Below are 20475 nucleotides of genomic sequence, written 5' to 3' on the forward strand. Positions count from 1 at the left end.
TCATTCATTCATTCAGTAAATATTTATTAAGCACCTACATGTGCCGGGCAGGCACTGTGCTAAGACAGGGATACAAAAAGATGCAAAAGACAATCTCTGCCCTCAAGGAGCTTACAATCTAATTGGGAGAAAAGATGAAACAAATAAATACAGAGCAAGCTATATACAGGACAAGTGGGAAATAATCAAAAGAGGGGAGGCACTAAAATTAAGAGACATTGGAGAAGGTTTCCTGTAGAAGGTGGGATTTTAGTTGGAACTTAAAGGAAGACAAGGAGGTCAGTAGTCAGAACAGGGGAGGGAGAGCATTCCAAGCACAGTGAACAGCCAGGGAAAATGAAATGCCTGGAGCTGAGAGATGAAATGTCTTGTTCATGGAACAGCTGAAAGTAAGTGTCACTGGATGGAAGACTGTGTCAGAGAGTAAGGTGTAAGGAGAGTGGAAAGGTAGGAGGGGGGCTAGGTTATGAAGGGCTTTGAATGCCAAACAGAGCATTTGGTATTTCCTCCTGAAGGTGATAGGAAGCCACTGGAGTTTATGCAGTAGAGGAGAGACAAGATCAGACTTGCATTTTAGGAAAGTGCTTTAGTGATTGAAAGCAGGATTGACTGGAGTAGGGAGGGAATTGAAGCAAGGAGACCAACCAGCCGTCCACTGCAATAATCAAGGTGTGAGGTAATGAGGACCAGCATTAGAGTGGTAAACTGTTTCAGAGGTGAAAAGGGGACATATTTGAGAGATGTGGCAAAAGGTGGAATCAATAAGCCTTCACAACAGCTTGGATACGGTAACAGTGAAAGTAAAGAAATAGTAAAGTCCTGGACAGCTCCTAGGTTACAAGCCTGAGAGACTGAGAGGACAGTGTTATCTCCTACAGTAATAGGGAAGGTAGGGAGGGTTTAGGGGGAAAGATGAGTTCTATTTTGGACCTGTCTACTGGACATCTAGTCTGAGAAGTCTGAAAGGCAGTCCAAGATGCAAGATTGGAAGCCAGAGGAGAGATTGGGGCAGGATAGGTAGATTTGAGAATCATCGGCATAGAGATGGTAACTAAATCCATGGGAACTGATGAGAAGAAAAGAGGGCCCAGAACAGAACCCTATTTAAGGATTTTATAATATAGCAATGCGGTGAGAAAAAAAAAAAAAGGCAAGGGAAAAATGGAAGAAGTAACTTCTTAAATTCCATGCTATCAAATGCCTAGTCATTATAATTTATAACATTAAAGAAGATCATCAAAGAAACTGATGTTCCAAAAAGAAGGGCTAGTCAGGCAGTAACACTGAAGGATCACCAAAGGACAACCAACGTACTTCACTGGCATCTTTGAAAATGTCAAGAAAAATGAAGGAAGACAACCCCAGAAAAGTATACAGACAAGACAAGGAGACAGAGATGTACCAGGACCTTCCATCTGCATTGATGGAGGAAATATCCACTTCAATAAAATCATAGATTCATTTGAGTAAAAAGTAAGAAGTGATAGCTTAGGGGTACCTGTTGAGATAGATAGATCTTCCTAAGAATGTAGGATATATAAACATACATATTAGCCACTATTATTAAGCCTATTTGAATTATTATATATTAAGCACATATTAAAATATACATTAAGCAAAAAAATGTTCTCAGGAATCGAGAAGGATTTTAGAAATGTCAAGCGGAGAAAAGATAAACTGGTATAAAATAAAATCTAGTTCCATTTAACTCTCTTGTGTTCAAAAAAACGTGAAGCAAATTCAAATTACTTTCCCTATTAACCTGACCCATTTAAAAATCTCTAGGGTTCTTATAAGATAGAATCTATTCAGAAATCTGTTAATGATGTGTTTTTCTGAACACACAAAGAAAGTAGATAGAAGTAGAACAGGTCTATATGTTTTACATATAAAACATATGTTCAAGAGACTAACTGTACACCCCAAAATTAATGCAACCATGAAAGCAGTAGAATTACAAAAGTAGCAGGCTATCTATGAAATTACCTGGTAAGACACTGCGGTTGTCCACACACATGGAAAAGATTCGCTCGTACACTAATTTTCCTGTTGCGGGGGGAGGAGAAAATGACACAGCATTAAGACATTATACAACTGAGAAACAAATAATAAAAACAAAGTTTCCTTTCATCATCATCTCCCTGAATGTTTTCTTGTTATATCATGCTGCCACCTAGTGAGTCTAAAATCTAAAGTAAATTTTTTACTTTATCTCAGACAACATGTGACACATAAAACAGCACACTGACTTTTCTATGGGACAGAGGTCAGAAAACATCCAGGCTGAAAGGAGCTTCGGTACTCTTCATTAACTCAATGGATGTTCTGTATTGTACTTGAAGATGGCAACAGCAGGGAGATAAAAAGGATACTAAAATTTGGGGTGTGGTGGGGGAGAGAGATAAACAGAAAAGCTCAAATACACATGTGAAGGTTAGAGACAAAGAAAAAAATTGCATTACTTAAAAAACTGGTTTTTAATAGTCTCAAAAAGATAAGAATGCCAATAACTTACTATAATCAAACCAAGACAAGAAAATATATTCAATAGCTTCTTAACTACTTAATAACAAATTGGTAGTTCATTTTTAGAAGATCTCATGTACACCAAAATATTTTTAAGCAGCACTATTTGTGGTAGAAAGGAACAGGAAACAAAGTAGATGGTCATCAACTGGGGGGATAGCTAAACAAACTGTGAGTTATTAATGTAATGGAATGTGACTGGAAAAAATGATGAATGAAATGATGATGAAAAGTATGAAGAGAAGATGGAAAGACCTATAAACCTGATGGGGTGCTTGTGATTGGACCCTAATTCTAACATCACATTTCCCCATAGCTTCTGCTTGGGTGCCTGTGCCTGAACTCCAGTTCTAAAATCACATCTCTCTCTAGCTTCAAACCATTGGCCCTAGCAGACTCTCTCTCTAGCTAAAGGGCAGCATGCCCCAACTAACTTATCTCTGCTTCTTCCTCAGTAAGCAGCTATGCCCAATTATAGACTGATTCCGGATAATACGCTGAGTCTAACACACATCCTAGACATAGTCAAATGTATACTCCCTTACATTAATCTTGTCTAACAAGACACGTGATGGAGTCCACCTGGATATTCCCAGTCAGCCATTAACTTTTGGTGACTTAGTGACATTTCACAGTCAAAACCACACCCCCTCCTAGCCTCTCCTTGGGCTATTTCCAAGTGAACTCTGGGTAAGATACCTGTGCAGTAGATACAAAAAGAGCATGTTCCTTTAAGAACTGACCACTCCTTAACCATGCCTTAAATACTCCCTAATCCCACCCCAAAACACCTAATTGATAGGCTTCACCTCTAAATCTTGTACTTAAACTTTCCCTGTAGCACTGTATGGTTGCAGGTTCCCTAAGAACTCTTGCCTGCTGAAAAGCGTAATACATGTTTGCCTGCTTGACGACTAGAATGCTTGGGTCAGCGAATTCATTCCAAGCAACCTGGGAACTTTGGTTTGAGATCCCTACAGCCCTGGATTTCATTTCTCCCTCAACAAACTGATACACAGTAAAGTAAGCACAACCAGAAAAACAATATTACACTACCACAGGAAGGAATAATACAATGGAAAGACTAACTATAAAACAACCAACAATAAAAGTAGCAAAATCACAAAGAACAAGCTTATATTCAGAGATATGAGAAGACCCTTCCTCCCACTTCTTTTCAGAGGTTCGAGGTCAATGAGTGTGGAACATTGCATATATTTTCAGATTTTTTTTCAATGCATTCATTTGTTTTGCTGACTTTTTCTTTTTCTTATTTTTTCTTTGAATCTGTTGTTCTTGTTGTTACATGGGCAGGTTTCTTTGAGCAGGGGAAAGATAAGGATATGGGGGAAATGTAGGCAATGTTAAAAACAAAAATACTGATAAAAATTTCATTTAAGAAAAAAAAGAATGTGAATGCATTGGGAACAGGGAACATTATGTTTATCTACATGTATCTCCAGAACTTAGCAAAGACATGGCACACAGTAAACTCTAAATAAATGCTCTTATCATTCATTCATTGATTCTAGTTGGTACGGGATAAATTTTCAACTCCTTTCCACTCCTGGCAGTTACACCTCCAGGCAAACAAGTTACCATAGCTTCAGAGCAGGAAAAATCTGAGAAGTCATCTTACCCAACCTGTTCATTTTAGAGGTAAGAAAACTGAGGCCCAGAGAGGTTAAAGAAGTGGCCTAGATCACAGAGACAGTAAGTAGAACCCAAGATTCAAACCTATGTTCTCAGACTCAAAGACCAGTTTTATTCTTTCTGCTGTAGGGTCAGGTCCTTATAGAGCCCTGATGTGAGACCTTTATTTTAATATATTTCAACAAATATTTTTTCTTAATCTTTTAATTTTATTTTTAAATTCAATTTCATTTTCAGTTCTGAATCCTCTCCCTTCCATCTCCCCTTCCTCCACTCACTGAGAAATCAAGAAAAACAAAACTAGTTACAGTTATGGACAGTCAAGCAAAATAAATTCCCAAATGAGCCAAATCAAAAAGAAAAAGAAAAAAGAAAAAAACCGCTTTGATCTACACTCTGAGTCCCTCAAGTCTCTACCTGAAAGTGGGATTGCAGCTGATCGTTGTGTTGATTGGAGTTCCTAAGTCTTTCAAAGTTGTTTATCTTTACAATGTTGTTACTGTGGCTACTGTATAAGTCTTTCTCCCAGTTCTGCTTCCTTCACTTTACATACTCCAGTATAATATTATTCTATCACATTCATACACCATAATTTATTCAGCCATTCCCCAACTGATGAGCATACCCTTAATGTACAGATTAAAAACAGAAACAAAGTGGTGAAAAAATGTTTGCAATTAATTTTTTTTAAGTCTAAAACCCCAAATCCGTAAGGATTTAACACAATTTTATAAGAATAAGAGCCAATCTCCAAAAAAAAAAAGTCAAATATGAACAGGCAGTTTCCAAAAGAAGAAACACAAATTATCAACAACCACCTGAAAAAGGATTCACATGCTCTAGAACTCATAGAAATGTACATTGAAACAGCTAAGATAGCACCTTCCAGGCCTCAAAATGGAAAACCAGGCATGCTTATCACTGCTGGAAGAACTGTGAATTTGTTGGATTTTTTTTTTTAGAAAGGTAATGTGGAATGCTGAAATTCAGAACACAATAAGAGCTACCAAAATATTGTCACTCTTTGAAACCTAAAAATCCCTCTATATAAAGTATACTTTAAGAAAACTAATGACAGGGGAAAAAAATTATCCTAAAAGAAATATTCCTAGCAGTACTACTTATGATAACAACAAATTCTAAATGAATGAATAAAAAAATAACATAAAAAACTACATGTCCAACACTTGGGACAGGGCCAAAGACATTACTGATATATGAGTGTGACAGAATATTACTGTATCATAAGAAGTTATGTCTATAGAGAACACAAGGAAATATAGTAAGACTCATGACTTCATACACTGAAGAATCAAAAAAAAATACGTTAAGATTATGAAAGGACAACAAAACTCCAATAAATTCATGGAAAGAAGTTCAAAGGAACCATGGAAAGCGCACAGAGCAACTATTTCAAACCTGCTGAATTTCATGCATAGACTTTAAAGCAACCTGTAAATAACAATCATGTGCACGTACAATAATTCACAATCATTTTTTCTATTTTATTTTCTCTCATTCATATTTATGTATTTGAATATATACAGCTGCTGAAGGAAAAGAAAACGTATTAATCAGAGGAAAAGAGGCTAATCTCTTGTTTCATCAATACATCCATTACAGCATTCTACTTTGAATTACAAGTTGTAAAAGAGCTGTCCTAAAACACACTACTATGGGCCATTTCAACAGATTTTCAGAACTCAACTCCTCATAGATTTGCTTATTTTTTTTCTAGCTCTACAGAACAATCCCATGGCAAGGTGCTGAGTACCAATGATAATGATAAAAATAATAGCAATAATACTGGCATATATACAGTGCGAGTGCTTGAAAAGTATCATCTCATTTTAGCCTCACAATGATCCTCAGACACAGATGCTATCAGGATCCCCATTTCACAGTGGATAAGAAAACAGAGGCAGAAAGAGTTTAAGTGACTTGCCCAGGGTCACAGGACTAGTAAGTGTCTGAGACAAAATCTGACCTCCAGGCTTCTTGACTCCCAGTCTTCTTCTCTATCCACTACACCACCCTGCTGCCTATGAAATCACAGCTACTGGATTGAATAAGTAGGCAGTATTGTCATTTGTACTATACTCACCTACCCATTAGGAACTAATTATTTAGGCTAGTTTTATTACCGTTAAGAGTGTTTTGTAGTTGCAGTCATATAACTCCTGTGCAATCCACGGATATGGTAAAAGTTCACAACCGAACAAGGAACACAGAGGATCACAGAGATAAAACAGACAATTTTGATTACGTAAAATTTTAAATTTTACACAAACAAAATCAATGCAGGCAGGATAAGGAAGGAAACAGTTAACCAAGAAGAAGAAGAAGTCATTGGCCAGGCATGGTGGTGTATGCTGGTGATCTCACATATCGGTGAGGCTGAGACTAGCAGATCTGACATTCTGAGTTGCAGTGTTTCTCCATCACACTCCACCCATCGTTCTTCTTTTCTTCATGTTTTTATACACAATTAATCAAGTGGCACTTGTGAAATATGAAATGTCTATTAAGTGCCAGGCACCACATCAAGCTCTCTACTCTCTAAAAGTTAAGTTTCCAAAAGGCAAAATTAAAGGATGGGAACAAGGGAGAATTATCTGGGAAAACAGGACTCTAAATGAAACGCAAAAAGGAACAGGCAATAGGAATGACATCTTTTTGAGCAAATCCACTTTACCTACAATATGATTAAAAAAAAAATTTCCTAGATCTTGCCAGCACTTACCAAATGTATCAAGTATATCAGTAATGAGGACGAATTTGCTTGGGTAGAACTGGATTACTGACGTGTCAGAAAGAAGTTTAGAACACTAGGAAAGCAAAAAGAATAACATATTTCATTGTAAAGAATCTGGCTTAGAATTCTTCAGCACTGGAAAACATCACAACCACTTAGGCAAGGGATGTCAACATTGTACAATGTAGACTTCAAAATGAATGAATAAAAAAATTACATATGTCATGAGCCAAGCACTTCACTGAGTGATGAGGACACAAACAGAAAAACAAGGCAATCCCTACTCTCAAGGAGCTCATACTCTAATTGGGAGAGACAACACATATAGCAGGGCTGTCCAAAATGCGGCCCGCAGGCAGCAAGATTTATGTGGCTGGCCTACAAGCGTAGACATTTACATAAATGCTTTGGTAAACGAAGCTGAACCACTGCAGAGCTCTCACTAAAATGGCAAATCAAAATATATTGTCTATTGTTTCAATAAAAACCTAAGTTTGGACAGCCCTGATATATATGATAGGATGGCTCATCTGCAGGATGGATGTAAAGTCCCAGAGAATTACAGTGGAGATGGCAAGGCCCAGGAGTCTTTAGGGCATACTGAAGCATTAGCTCCACAGGACAAGGAATCTAAGCGGCTGACCACCATGGGAAAGGAGGGAATGGACCTAAGGGTCAAAATGGAATGAAGGTTCCAAGTTGCCTCCAGCAGAAGCAGGGATGGAGTGGAGAGAGTCAATGTCCAGAAGGGAAAATTTTTTTAAAAAATTGCAGGGAGATCACAAGGGAGGCCTACAAGCCCTGGAGTAGTAAAATGTCTCTCCCCCTAGAAACAGTTCCAGTTGGGCCGTTCCAAGCACCGTTCACAGGCTCCAGGGCAATTAGAGGAAAGGCAGACTCACTCAGTGCCAGTTCCAGATGAAGCCCTGAAGTTGCCCCTATGGTCTCTGGCAGAAGAAATATGATGAATTATAAAGCTAAACTGGAAGTCAGGAGACCTGCCTTCTACCACTAACTCCAGTATGTCTTTGGGCACACTTAGCCTCTGTAAGCCTCAATTTCCTCATCAATAAAATGAGGATGTTGGACTAGATAACTTCTAAAGTCTTTTCCAAAAACATATGAATTCTCTTCTAACAGAGGATAAACAATAATCATACAACACAGAATAATATTGCTAAAGCACATCCACAAAACTGACTCCTTTTTACGAGAGAATTATAGTGATACCCTAGAGCAGTGGTGTCAAATTCCAATAGATACAGATTCTTGTAAGCTACATACTGGCTGAGAAAACAACAAATTAACATTATCTATGTTTTACTGTATTTTAATTTATTTTGTCAAACATTTCCCAATTATGTTTTAATCTGGACTTTACTCAAGAGTTTTCCTGAACACAAGTTTGACATCTCTACCCAAGAGAAATATTTTCCAAGTTAGGGACAGGAGATTCAGAAGCATACAGAGAAACTAAGGGGAAGGTGATATCAAAGAGATAAATTTCAGATTTCCAAAATTCTGTTTGGTGACAGTAGCACCTGAAGGATAAAGTGAATTAGGCTTTTGGGGTTGTTTGCATGAATGACTCATAGAGTTAACTGATGCAAGTTCTTAGGGAATTATGAGATTTAAAACATTTGAGAATCTCTCTCCTACAATATTACCCCTTCGAGGCAGATTACCAAGTTGATCTGGCAGAAAACTGCAGAGGGGGAATGCCAAAAACTCCCAAGCAAAGTCTCAAATCCAAAATGAGGGCAGTATGAAATCGCCATGCTCACGTGTCTACTAGAGATTCAGTCAGCTTGGAGTACACAATTTCTGCCATATACGCCCACTATCTTTGCCACTATGATTTGGTCTAGAGAAATTGATTTATATTCTTTCCAAAGAAATCACCTGTTAAGTCCTTGGGGCTTTTTCTACCAACATCTTCCTACTACTTCTTTGAAAAGCTTGACTTTCTTCTAAGCCTAAACCATTAGGGTTTCTCAAAGAGTGCATAGATAGATTTTAATGGGCCCATGAACTTGGAGAGAGAAAAAATTGCATTTTTATTTCAATATAATTGGATTCCTTTGTAATTCTACATAACTTATTCTGGGCATGTAAAAGTATTATTCAGAGAAAAGGTGCACCGGCTGTACCAGACTGCCCAAGGTGACCCTGTCACAAGTTAAGAAAATACTTCTAAACAGATCCACTTAAAACTTCAAAGAGACATGTCTCTGGAAAACACCACGGCAGTCACTACTGACAGCATTTTCACTTTCCTTTGAGTTTCACAAAACCTCCTAAAATTCTTCTTCAGTTGTGCATGTCTTAAATAATTGAGCTGATCCAAAAGATTCATGATGGAAAAGGCTGTCCACATCCAGAGAAAGAATCACAGAATCTGAAGGCAGACCGACACAGACTATTGACTCTCTCTTTTTTTTCTTTATTTTCTTTTATTTTATCTTTGGCTTTGTTACATCTTTCTCACGGTTCATTTCACTGATTATAATTCTTCTTTACAACTTGATTATTGGCAAAATAAGTTTAACTTAAAGGTATATGTAGAACTTTCATCAGATTACACGCCACCTTGGGGGGAGGGGGAGGAAAGGGAGGGTGAGAAAATTTGGAACTCAAAAACTTGTGGAACTGAGTGTTGCAAACTAAAAAAATTAATTAATTAAAAGAATAATTGAGCTGATAAATCAGTTTTGTAAAGCCTTCTCAAGTTAATTTGGATTCTCAATATTATTATTATGCGTGCTCTATTTCCTATTAGTTGGTGTTTCATTTTTATCATCATCTTTATAAATGTTTCAACTTAAAGTTTTTCCAAGAACATTCAGGCAAGCAAAACCAAACCTCTCTCTCTTTTTTCTAGTAACTCTTTGCACTACAACAACTTGCCAGTTCTAAAATATGGCACCCAGATCCTTCTGCTGTTATCCTTTTAAAGGGCTACTCAGAATAAATCATTACACTTTAGTCAGAGTCGCATGAAAATAACTTACAGTGCAGCTGAAATTTCTCCAATACTTATCCTCAGGCACTTTGACTCCAAACTAATAACAAAGAATATAATTAAGGCCAATAGGAACTAGACTTCTACTAATAAAAATTCTCTCATCTCATCTGTTCAGTAATAAACATCAGGCTCTTAAGCTTAAGTTTGTGTCCGAACTTCATGCTGGGGGTTTTTTGTGTGAAAGGCAGCATGGAATACATAGTAGGAGAAGGATATATAGTAGATACATACTAGAGTGCTTAGCATGATGCCTGATACACAGTAAACGCTTAAAAATGCTAATTAACTTGCAGGAAATGGTCCAAATGTGGAACTGGTAAAAATGAATAAACTTTCTTGATGACTTTTCTTGACCTGATTCTGTTTTAAGCTTACTTACTTCAGATCTACTGTGTACATGTTAACTAAAAAACTGGTAAAAAGAGTACTAATGTCTAAGAGAACATACTAAGTAAGCATTCTACCTTGAATATATCTTCAGCTAAAGAAAGAAACACTTAAAATACAACAAGAGTGAACAAAGTCTGCACTCTTACTAATCAGGTGTTTAGCTAACAGAAGCTTCTATGTTATTCTTTTATTGGGGCAAAAAAAGAGATGAAATAAAATTTCCCTGGAATAAAGCTGAAGAAGTCACAGTTTTAGAATAGGGGCAGAACTTAAATCTATGGGGAGTTCTTGCCAATAAAAATATTGTGGAGAAACATTTGCTGATTCAGATATTTCTTCACCTTAACTACACAGCAAGCAATTCATATCATATATCTTTGGAATGAGATGATCTTCCTTCAATAATACTTACTTTGTAAAATAGTAACAGTCTTTGAAAGAATATAAGCTAGTTTTCCACGTGTCCTAGAAACCTCCAAAAATATAAGTAGGATTCAAAGATTCATCTTAATAAGATTTTAAACATCTAAACCAAAGAGCCTCAGACTCTATTAAATCTCCTCTCCAAAGAAACAGGTGAGAAAAAAAAAAGTCACCATTACTGTGGTACTGATTAATGGTGAAAACTGACATTATTATAAAATAAAAACAAAAGCAACTTGGAAATGTTTTTTAACATCTATAAAAATAACGTTCCTTAAATTACCAGTGTAAATCACAAAGATTGTTTTGACAAGGCACTATCATACTAGTGTAAATCACAAAGATTGTTTTGACAAGGCACTATCATTCCTAGGTCCATTTATGCCTATGAATCAGTCTGGTTTTTTTCTATTTACAGGAACGCATGTTATTATCCAAAGATTTCTTTCAATTCAAACAAAATATATCTCCCAAAACTTGAAACAAAATTAAAAAATGTAGAACATACTACAAAATTGCATTCAGCCACCAAAGTGATTTTTCTAAAGCATGTCCCACCCCCTCCCAGCCCACCCCACCCCAAATAAACTCCAAAGGCTCTCTATTGCCTCTAGGAGCAAATACCAAATGCTCTGTTTGGCAGTCAAAGCCCTTCACAACCTAACCCCCTACTACCTTTCCAATCGTCTTATACCTTACTCCCCGATGTGTACTCTTTGATCCACAAACGACACCCCATCTCTCCGTTCCAGGCATTCTCTCTGGCTATTCCCCGTGCCTAGAACACTTTCCCTCCTCTGCTCCAACTACTGACCTCCCTGGCTTCCTTTGGGTTCCAAATAAAATCTTTTCTTCCCCAACCCCTCTTGATTACGTATCTTCCCTCTGTTAACTACTTCCTATTTTTCCTGTATAGAGCTTGCTCTTTATATATTTGTTTGCATGTTGTCTCCCCCATTAGACTGTAAGCTCTTTGAAGGCAGAAACTCTCTTTTGCCTCTTTTTACATCCCCAGTACTTAGCATAGTACCTAGCACATAGTAAGTGTTTAATAAATGTTTATTACTTGATGTTGCCTGGGATATATACCTTTTGGCTACAAATAACCAACAAAAGCCAATGTAGCCTCAGGAAAAATAAAAGATAAGTTGGACAGAAAATCAAAGCTATTGAATACTCAACCCATACTTATCGTATAAATGTGAAGTCTGGGGAGTGGGGGAATGCAATGTTTTACGAGAGTCAATACCTGTCTTATATAACTAATATTTTTAAATGACAACTGAGAAAATAACCCTCATGTAAAAAACTATACACTGAAAGGCTTATTATCCAGAGAGGATTTACCATACATTCTTTGTGTTTATTAGTATGCCCTACAGAGCATTTTGAAAAGAGCAACTCAAATTCTTGGAAAAACAGAGAGAGGTGGTAAAAGAAGGAACTTATCTACAGACAATAGGAAATGCCTCAGTGACTTACTCCTTTCTATATCTAATTTCATTCTAACTTTGAATTTATTAATTCCATATTGGAAGAAGAATTGAACAGCAAGTGATCTGGGCATTACTTTGTTGCCAGAAGCTCCAGCATTTTCTTGACACCACAAGCTGTACCCAACACTCTACTTATCTGCTGCTTCTCTTCCTCACCCAATAATATACCCTGCAATGGATAACGGAGTCTCCTTAGGCATCACAGAAGCATTAGCTTTCAGAAACAAAGGATTTATTAAATGGTATCTTCGTGGTTTTAATGAGTTTATCTCCCCACAGTGTCCAATTATGCCCTAGAAGTAGTTTATTCACTATCTGACTTGTCTCTCTTTTTCAAGGGAAAAGACATTGTAATAAGATATACATATGGGAGTAGGTTTTCTTACTGACAAAGGAGAAGGTAATGGACATTTTTAAAAGTCTCCTTTAGCCCTATTATTCATTTCAGCAATTTTGCATTTTGATCAGTTTTACACAAGACTTTGAGGATTATAGTCCTGACCTGGATAACAATTTTGAGTGCTTTCACTTTCTGGTCCGAGGCCCAGGCATCCTTCAGCGATTGATTGAGCTCTTCAATTCGGCTCATGTAATCCTGTTGAGTCAAATTCAGCAGCTCCCTTTGGGATCCCTGGGAATAAATCATAGGGGAAATGTAACCAAGAAAAGCCAAATTCAATCTAGCTTAATCATCCAAGCCAAGGAATGTCACTTCTTAGCTACACTTCACTCTGAGGTTCTCTCTTCCTTCCCATCCCTATGTGCCCTCCCCATTAAACAGCATTTATTCATTCTTCACCAACACGGTTTCTTTCCATTTTCTTCAAAGAGCACACCGAACTACACTGGTTATATGAGTGAAGAATGTGCTCAAAACGATAATACCACCACAAGACCAGAAGACGAACCTTCTCATAGAAAGTTACAGAAATTGAAAAGGATGTTGACATTCCTAAGTGACAGGGGTAGGATAAGAAAAAAATTCAAAATTCTTCACTAGCCACTCGGGTTCTATTAAATAGGGAGAATGCACAGTTACTATTAAAAACATGCATTTCATATTAGTTTTATTTTGGTGCTTCACAGTACAGCAAGGTTGTTGAGTAAGCAGTGGAGAGTAGTGGATTTATCTACTAACACATAATCTGGAGGCTTTCTACAAGAATCTAATAAAGGACAACACCTCTTGCCTTCCTGATCTCAACTTTAGCAACACAAGGGACATTTGAGACTACTTAGTCTAACCCCGGGATGGGGAACCTGCGGCCTCAAGGCCACATGTGGCCTTTGAGGTCTTTGGGTGCACTCTGTTGACTGCATCCAAATTGTACAGAGCAAATCCTTTTATTAAGGAGATTGGTTCTGTGAAGTTTGGATTCAGGCAAAGGGCTACACTTGAGGACCAAGAGGGCCACATGTGGCCTGGAGGCTGCAGGTTCCCCATCCCTGGTCTAACCCCTTCATTTTACTGAAGAGGATACTGAGGTCCACAGGGGCAAAGTGACCTGCCTAAGGCCATGCCACACACTACCAGGGGGGGCGCCAGGATTCAAGCACAAATACAGAGCTCTCTCCACCACACCATGCTGCTCATATGTTCACAGGAGTCATCAGACACAGCAATTCCGTGCCAAAAATCCCTGAACATACTGCCCCACAAAGAAATGTCTTCTCCCATGTGTGCCTGTCTTTAGTTGCTATGGCAGACTGCAAAAAGTGACAAAGACATTGCACATGTGATTTTATAGCCAAGTAGAAGAGATTACTGACAAAGGACAACAACAAACACATAACAAAAATAAAATCAAACCACTGAGAGAAAAGTTAATTTAGAACGATTCGTTCCATGAAAAAGGTAAGGTTGTTAGGCACTGCACAAAATTCTGCGATAGAACTTACATACAAAAAATATATTTGGGCAGAACTTACCGCCATTTAATGAACTGTGAACATTAAACTAAATTGAAATTAACATGAACAAATAAATCTGACTTGACAACAGGCCAGAACCTATGCATTCTCAAAAATAATTAACAGTTGATATTTATAAAAATACTTTAATGCTGACAAAGCACATCCTATATTTCTATGATCTCATTTGTTCTTCATAACCCTGTAAGTTAGGTTCTACAAACAGTATTATTTTCATCTTACAGCTGAGGAACCTGACTCACAGGAGGTAAGAGGCTTTGCTAAAGGTCCCAAGTAAATCTCCAAGGTCAAACTGCCTTGAGAGCATAAAAACTAGGTTAAAACTAAGTTTAACTAAGTTAAACTTAAAGTTTAACTTTAACTAAGTTAAAAACTAAGTTTTCTCTTTGAGAGAAAAGCTATGTAGCTCCTCTTAAGCGCCTTCTTCTAGACTTCTAATTTCTACGTTAGAATACTGCATTATACTCTTCCAAAAGCCATATGGTGGCCATGTTCTGGTTAATGGTAACCATAAACATGGCCACATCAATGGGCATGTGACCTCCACATAAAATGCAGGGCCATTATCAAGTAACTTCCTCCTAACTGCCAGGCTGTATCACAGATTACTGTATACAGATGCATTACAATGAGGACAGAACACCACCCTTAAAGAAAACTTAAGTTCGAGGTCTCAGGAGCTTCTAAATGCAGCTCTGGCATCTCTTTTACTGGTCAGTATCAATGCTAGAGAAGAACCTGCACACTCTTTACACAGAGCTCCTTAGGTGACATCAGGAAGAAAGCAAAAGATGAAAAATGAAACTGTTCTTAGATGGAGAAAATCAACACAATGTCTTTCCTCTCCTCATGGCCAGCCCTCCAGAACCAGCTCACCTCCTCCAGATCATCCAGCTCCTCCAGCCTCGTCCTGACTTTCTCAGACACGGCGGATGTGGAGGTTGCAGTCTTGCCTAGACATACAGTGTTCAGTGTTTTAGGATCTCAAGATTTTCATAAATTTATATTATTTAGTATTCTTTCCTACTAAGATCACACCTATAATAGAAGAATTTCTTCTGTATTATGATTAAACATAATGGAATTTCTGAATGTTTACAAAAAACAAAAAAACTTAATAGTCCAGGGGCAATTTACCTAAGTAATCAATTTCCTACCTACCTGATTTCATTCCATCCAGACATTTTCATTGAATTAAATTATTTATAAAACTTTGCACTCCATCATTTGCTCACCCACCGCGTAGAAAAGCCAAACTAAACAATGATATAAATCACAGACTGGGTGACTTCCAGGAATCAAAGTGAATTAAAATGTCCCCTTTGGAGCACGCGCAAAAATTGCTACCTAGTGAAACTACCATTTCATTGATTGATTTATTCATTTGACAAGAATTTATTAAGCTCCTTCTAGGCTTAAGGCCTAGTACTTTCTCCACAAGGCACAAAGCCCATTCAGTTACATTACTTGAAAACAAAGAGTAAGCTTTCAAACATCGTCAGCCCAGCAATACTAGATCTAGTAGCTTTCAGTCTCCCTGAATGGTGAAAAGCGATGGTACCTGCAGGCTCAGCCCACGCCAGACCTCCTCTTCAATGCCTAATGCCTCCTTGTTATGCCTTCCCAGGGTGCCCAACCTCTCCCTCAACTCAGGAATTCAATGGTCTCATCAAACGTGCCCTAACGAGTTTATCAGATTCTAAGAGGCAAATGACACAATCTGGAAAGTTAGCACTCATACGGTTACTGGCATTTTTTAAAAGGAAAAAAAGACTCAAACCAAAAAGAATCTCTCCCCTCTCCCCTTGAGGTTGGTGGCTATGTTTATATACCTAGGGCCAAGCAACGTGTCAGGTATCTAGTAGGTGCCTAATAAATGCTTGTAGAATTGAATTAAATGGTAGAATTTCAGGATTAAACAAGTAAATTGGGGAGCTGTTCCTTCACGCATAGTCTATGAAATAATTTAAAATTCAAATAGCATCTTATATTTTCTTTATTTTTTTCCCAGGGGTAAGGGTCATGAAAGAGGGTGAAGAGGAATGCTTGTTTATTTTTTAAAAACAGAATTTTACTTAAAATATTTGATAAGTCAACAACGAGCATTTATTAAGTACCTAAGCATTCATTCAATCAGTAATTACTATATGTAGAGTGATCTAACAAATTAAGGGAGCGTACAAGTCCGGGCAGAAAGTTTGTTTCTTTTGTGATACTGTCCCTCGATCCAACAGAATAACAGTTCACCAATCAAGAAATTTGTAACTAACTTACCTTTCTCAGATCCCATAAACAGGTTCTGTAGAGAAATAACATCAGTCGTTATAAAGAAGACCAGACGTTTATGGACCATAGAATCTGAGTCAGAAGGCATGTCTAAAGCCACACAGTAAGTATCTGACCAAGCGCCCCCTTTACAACACCCTCAAGCAGAAATCACAAAAGACTGAAACCAACGAGCAAGTTAGTTTGAAGGAGCAATATCATACATTTAAATAAAGTATCATCGACATTTATTCAAAGGAAAAAAAAATTTTAGCTGCCAAAAGAGCAAATTTCAAGACCACTCAGGAGTCAAAGTCAGTCAATAAATGGACAAATTCTACATTACAACTGTTTTCTATACTCTGCCACTGCTTTGTGATAATGAGGTTCTAGAAGACCTAGCCCACACCTTTTCTCCAAAATTCTAACACTAACGACACAACAAACTTAGAAGAGCCTGAACATAAAAAGGAAAAAGAAGCCTAAAGTCCCAAGACTACATTGAGACAAAAAAGATCGGACAACTTACAATAGAGAGCTTTTCTGTTGTTGTGTATCTGGCGAGGATATCACCACGTTTGCTTGACCAAGGTTCAAAATCAGGTCCTACTATGGAAGTATCATCTCTATCCCGTTTCTTCCTTGAGCTATCCTATAGATAAGAAAGGAACAAACAAAGGACTTAATAGCAACAGACAAAACTCAAAAACAACCCAAACCACCCCCCCCAAAAAACAACCCCACAACCTTTCAAGAATCCTACACCAAGCAGGAAGTTCACGCCTTGTTCTGCAAAAGAATACTCCTAGACTTCCATGAACTGATGCAGAGAGAAGTGCGCAGAACTAGAACATCGTACATAGCAACAGCAATACTGGGACAATGATAAACTGTGAAAGACTGGGCTACTCTGATCAACATTATGATCCATGACGATTCCAAAGGACTCACGGTGAAAAATACTACCCAGCTCCAGGGAGAGAACCGATGAGTTCTGAATACAGACTGAAGCATTTTTTTTCTACTTTATTTTTCTTTCTTTTTTTTTTTTTGGTGTTTGCAACATGGCTAATCTGAAAATATGTCTTGTATGACTTCATGCATACAATGGATATTGTATTTATTGCCTTCTCAATGGGTAAGGGAAGGAGGGAGGGAAAAGAATTTGAAATTTAAAATAAATTTTTTTAAAGTAATTACTCTGAATAATATAAAAATGTTAATTGGCTTGTGACCTATTTTTTATTGTTCTCTTGTGTATCTTTCAATAAATTGGCTTTAAAAAAAAAAAAAGAATATTCCTATTTACCCGCTACTGAAGAGAGCTGGGGAAAAATCTTATGAAACCATGTTGATTGGGTCCACTACAAATTTATGTTACATAATCTCAACTGAGCCCCCACTGCAGCAATCTTTTTATACCACCTGAATTGTTTCACTATCCCACTCACCAAAGTAATTATTCCAAACCTTTTCCTCCTTTCTCAGACCTCCTATAATATCCCCTCCCCCATCAGCTTAGAACCTTAACTCATACTTAACTGAAACAATTAGTGCCATCAGTTTGACCTCCCTCTTTGCCCATCCTCCTCAACTCACATCTCTCCTCCCCCTGCCTCAAATGAAGAAGGCACTGCCCTTCTTGCCAAAGCCAACCCTCCTCTACATGCCCAAATGAACCCATTCCATCCTATTTTCTCCAGACGATTACCTCCTTTACCATCCCCCACTCTAACCAATCTTCACTGTCTCCCTGTCTACTAGCTGCTTCCCACAAACATACCCATGTCTCTCCCATCCTTAAAAAAAGGCCTCACTCGATCCATCCATCCTTACTCACTATCCTCCTATCTTTCTTCCCTTTCACAGCTAAAGCCCTTGCAAAAGCCAGCTATCATCAGTGCCTCCACCTCTTCTAAATTCTCTCTGATCTGGTTTCCAACCTCAGCATTCAACTGAAACTAATCTTTCCAAAATGACCTTTTGGTTGCCAACGACATTCCCTTCTCTCTAAGCTTTCCTAACACTGCCCTCTCCTGGTTCTTCTCCTACTCTCTTCTCAGGTCACACCCTCCAACTATGGGTGTCCCCCAAGGCTCTGTCCTCGGCCCTCCTCTCTTTTCGTTCTGTGCTACCCTGATTAGTGGTCTCATCAGCTCCCCTGGATTCAATTATCATCTCCACACAGATAATTCTCAGATACAGATCCGGCCCTAACCTCTCTGTTGTTCTCTTGTCTTGCATCTAAACTATCTATTGAAGGCCTTCATTCGGATGCCCCACAGACATCCCAAACTTGACATGCCCCAAACAGGACTTATCTTCTTCCAAAGCCCTCCTCTCTTCTTAACTCCCTATGACTATTGAGGGTGCCACAATCTCCCCAGTCGCTCAGGCTTACGAGCTAGGTATTACTGATAACAATGCACTCTCCCTTACCCCCATATCCAATTCGTTATGAATTCTTGTTCTTCTACCTTCACAACCCCTCTCCCATGCATCCCCTTCCCTCTTCTGACACAGCTGCCACTCTGATAAAGGCTTCATCACTTTACACCTGGCTGGTCTCACTGACTCAAGTTTCTCCCCTCTTTGGTACCTCCTCCACTCTGCTACCAAAGTGACTGTTCTAAAATTCAGGTCTGACTATATCAAGGCGCCCCCTGTTACCTCCAGGATCAAATATAAAATCCTTTGGTTTGGAGCCCCTTCCTACATTTCCCAATCTTTTTATGCTGCACTAGTTTCCCTGTGCTCTACAGTTCAGCAACAGTGACGTGTTCTCTGCACAAGTCACTCTATCTCCTTACTCTGTGCCTTTTCATTGGCGGGCCCTCACACTACAAATGTTCTTCTTCCTCATCACCATCCCCAGGTTCCTTCAAGTCTTAGCTCAAACCACTCTCTACAAAAAGTGTTTCCCAGGCCCCCTCAGTGCCAGCCCTTTCTCTCTGAGATTATCTGTAGTTTGCCTTCTCCATATCTTGTACACACACAGCTGTGCACTTCAAATGTCCTCCCCATTTAACCATGAGTTCCTGGAGGGCAGGGACTGTGTTTTACCTTTCTCTGTATGCCAAGCACTTAGCAAAGTGCCAGACACGCAGCAGGTACTTCGTAATTGTTTGTTGTCTTGCTTGCTGAATTTACACGGTGCCTTAAGGTTTACAAAAGCACTTTCTCTGATTTGACACCACAGTGTTAAGGCAATAACTACATTTTTCACATAAAGGCATTTCCTAAAAATGGAGAAATGACAACAAAGAAGAACTCCTTCCTCAACTGAAAAAAGAACATTCCATTACCGTATTAGATGTGGCAGTCACTAGATCCGCTGTTGCTGCAAACATGGAGAGTGGGTCAGTACCATCAAGAACACTGCTCAAGGGGTCCACCATTGAGCTTGAGGAAGAAGAAGAAGTAGAAGAAGTGCTTCCTTTCCTCCCCATTTTCTTGGTCTTTGATTCTGTGACCTGTGGGGAAAATTTAAAGAGACTGTATACTATTCTTCCTAATCAAACAACAAAACGACTGTAGAATTTTCCCTTGTGAACAGATGACTTGATTGTACTAGCTTACTTATTATAAGGCTGACACTGTTTTTGTTAACAATGAACACCCTGCTCAGAGCGTGCTAGAACAGCTATTCCTTCATAGTCACTCGTACCATGATCATATTCTCACGGACATTTTTAAAGCACCGTGTCCATGTGAGACAAACAATAGTTAGGTGAGGTTCCCTTTTGAAAACAGCCACAGAAAAAGTTCCTTACTTGAGACAAGGCCTTAACCATGATCTTTCTTTTCTAACTGGAGAAAGCAAGAAGAAACTAGATTCATCCCTCCTCCACCCCTGCAATAAATCAAATGTTCAAGTCAATTCTAATAATATGAAAGGAAATAATAGTTCTAGGCAATGTAAGCAACAAAATAAAGGTCAAAGAACACAGAGATACCAGTGACAATACCCAATAACAAATAGGAAAAAACAAGGGAAGATAGCAACCAGT

At 38.3% G+C, this 20475-nt stretch overlaps 1 protein-coding gene across 1 annotated transcript in view; it reads right to left on the bottom strand.

The window, feature by feature from the left end:
* The window catches only part of VPS35L (VPS35 endosomal protein sorting factor like), a 122017-nt gene that overhangs the window by 92892 nt on the left and 8650 nt on the right, over positions 1 to 20475 (bottom strand). The window contains exons 3-9 of the mRNA XM_036741682.1: positions 19771 to 19938; positions 16995 to 17117; positions 16475 to 16499; positions 15077 to 15153; positions 12771 to 12899; positions 6923 to 7007; positions 1987 to 2046 (exon numbers count right to left, since the gene is read on the bottom strand). Of these exons, the coding sequence (XP_036597577.1) occupies positions 1987 to 2046; positions 6923 to 7007; positions 12771 to 12899; positions 15077 to 15153; positions 16475 to 16499; positions 16995 to 17117; positions 19771 to 19938 (667 nt within the window). The remainder of the gene's footprint in view (positions 1 to 1986; positions 2047 to 6922; positions 7008 to 12770; positions 12900 to 15076; positions 15154 to 16474; positions 16500 to 16994; positions 17118 to 19770; positions 19939 to 20475) is intronic.

This window comes from Trichosurus vulpecula, chromosome 1 (genome assembly GCF_011100635.1).
Source record: "Trichosurus vulpecula isolate mTriVul1 chromosome 1, mTriVul1.pri, whole genome shotgun sequence".
In the NCBI taxonomy this organism is placed as follows: domain Eukaryota; kingdom Metazoa; phylum Chordata; class Mammalia; order Diprotodontia; family Phalangeridae; genus Trichosurus; species Trichosurus vulpecula.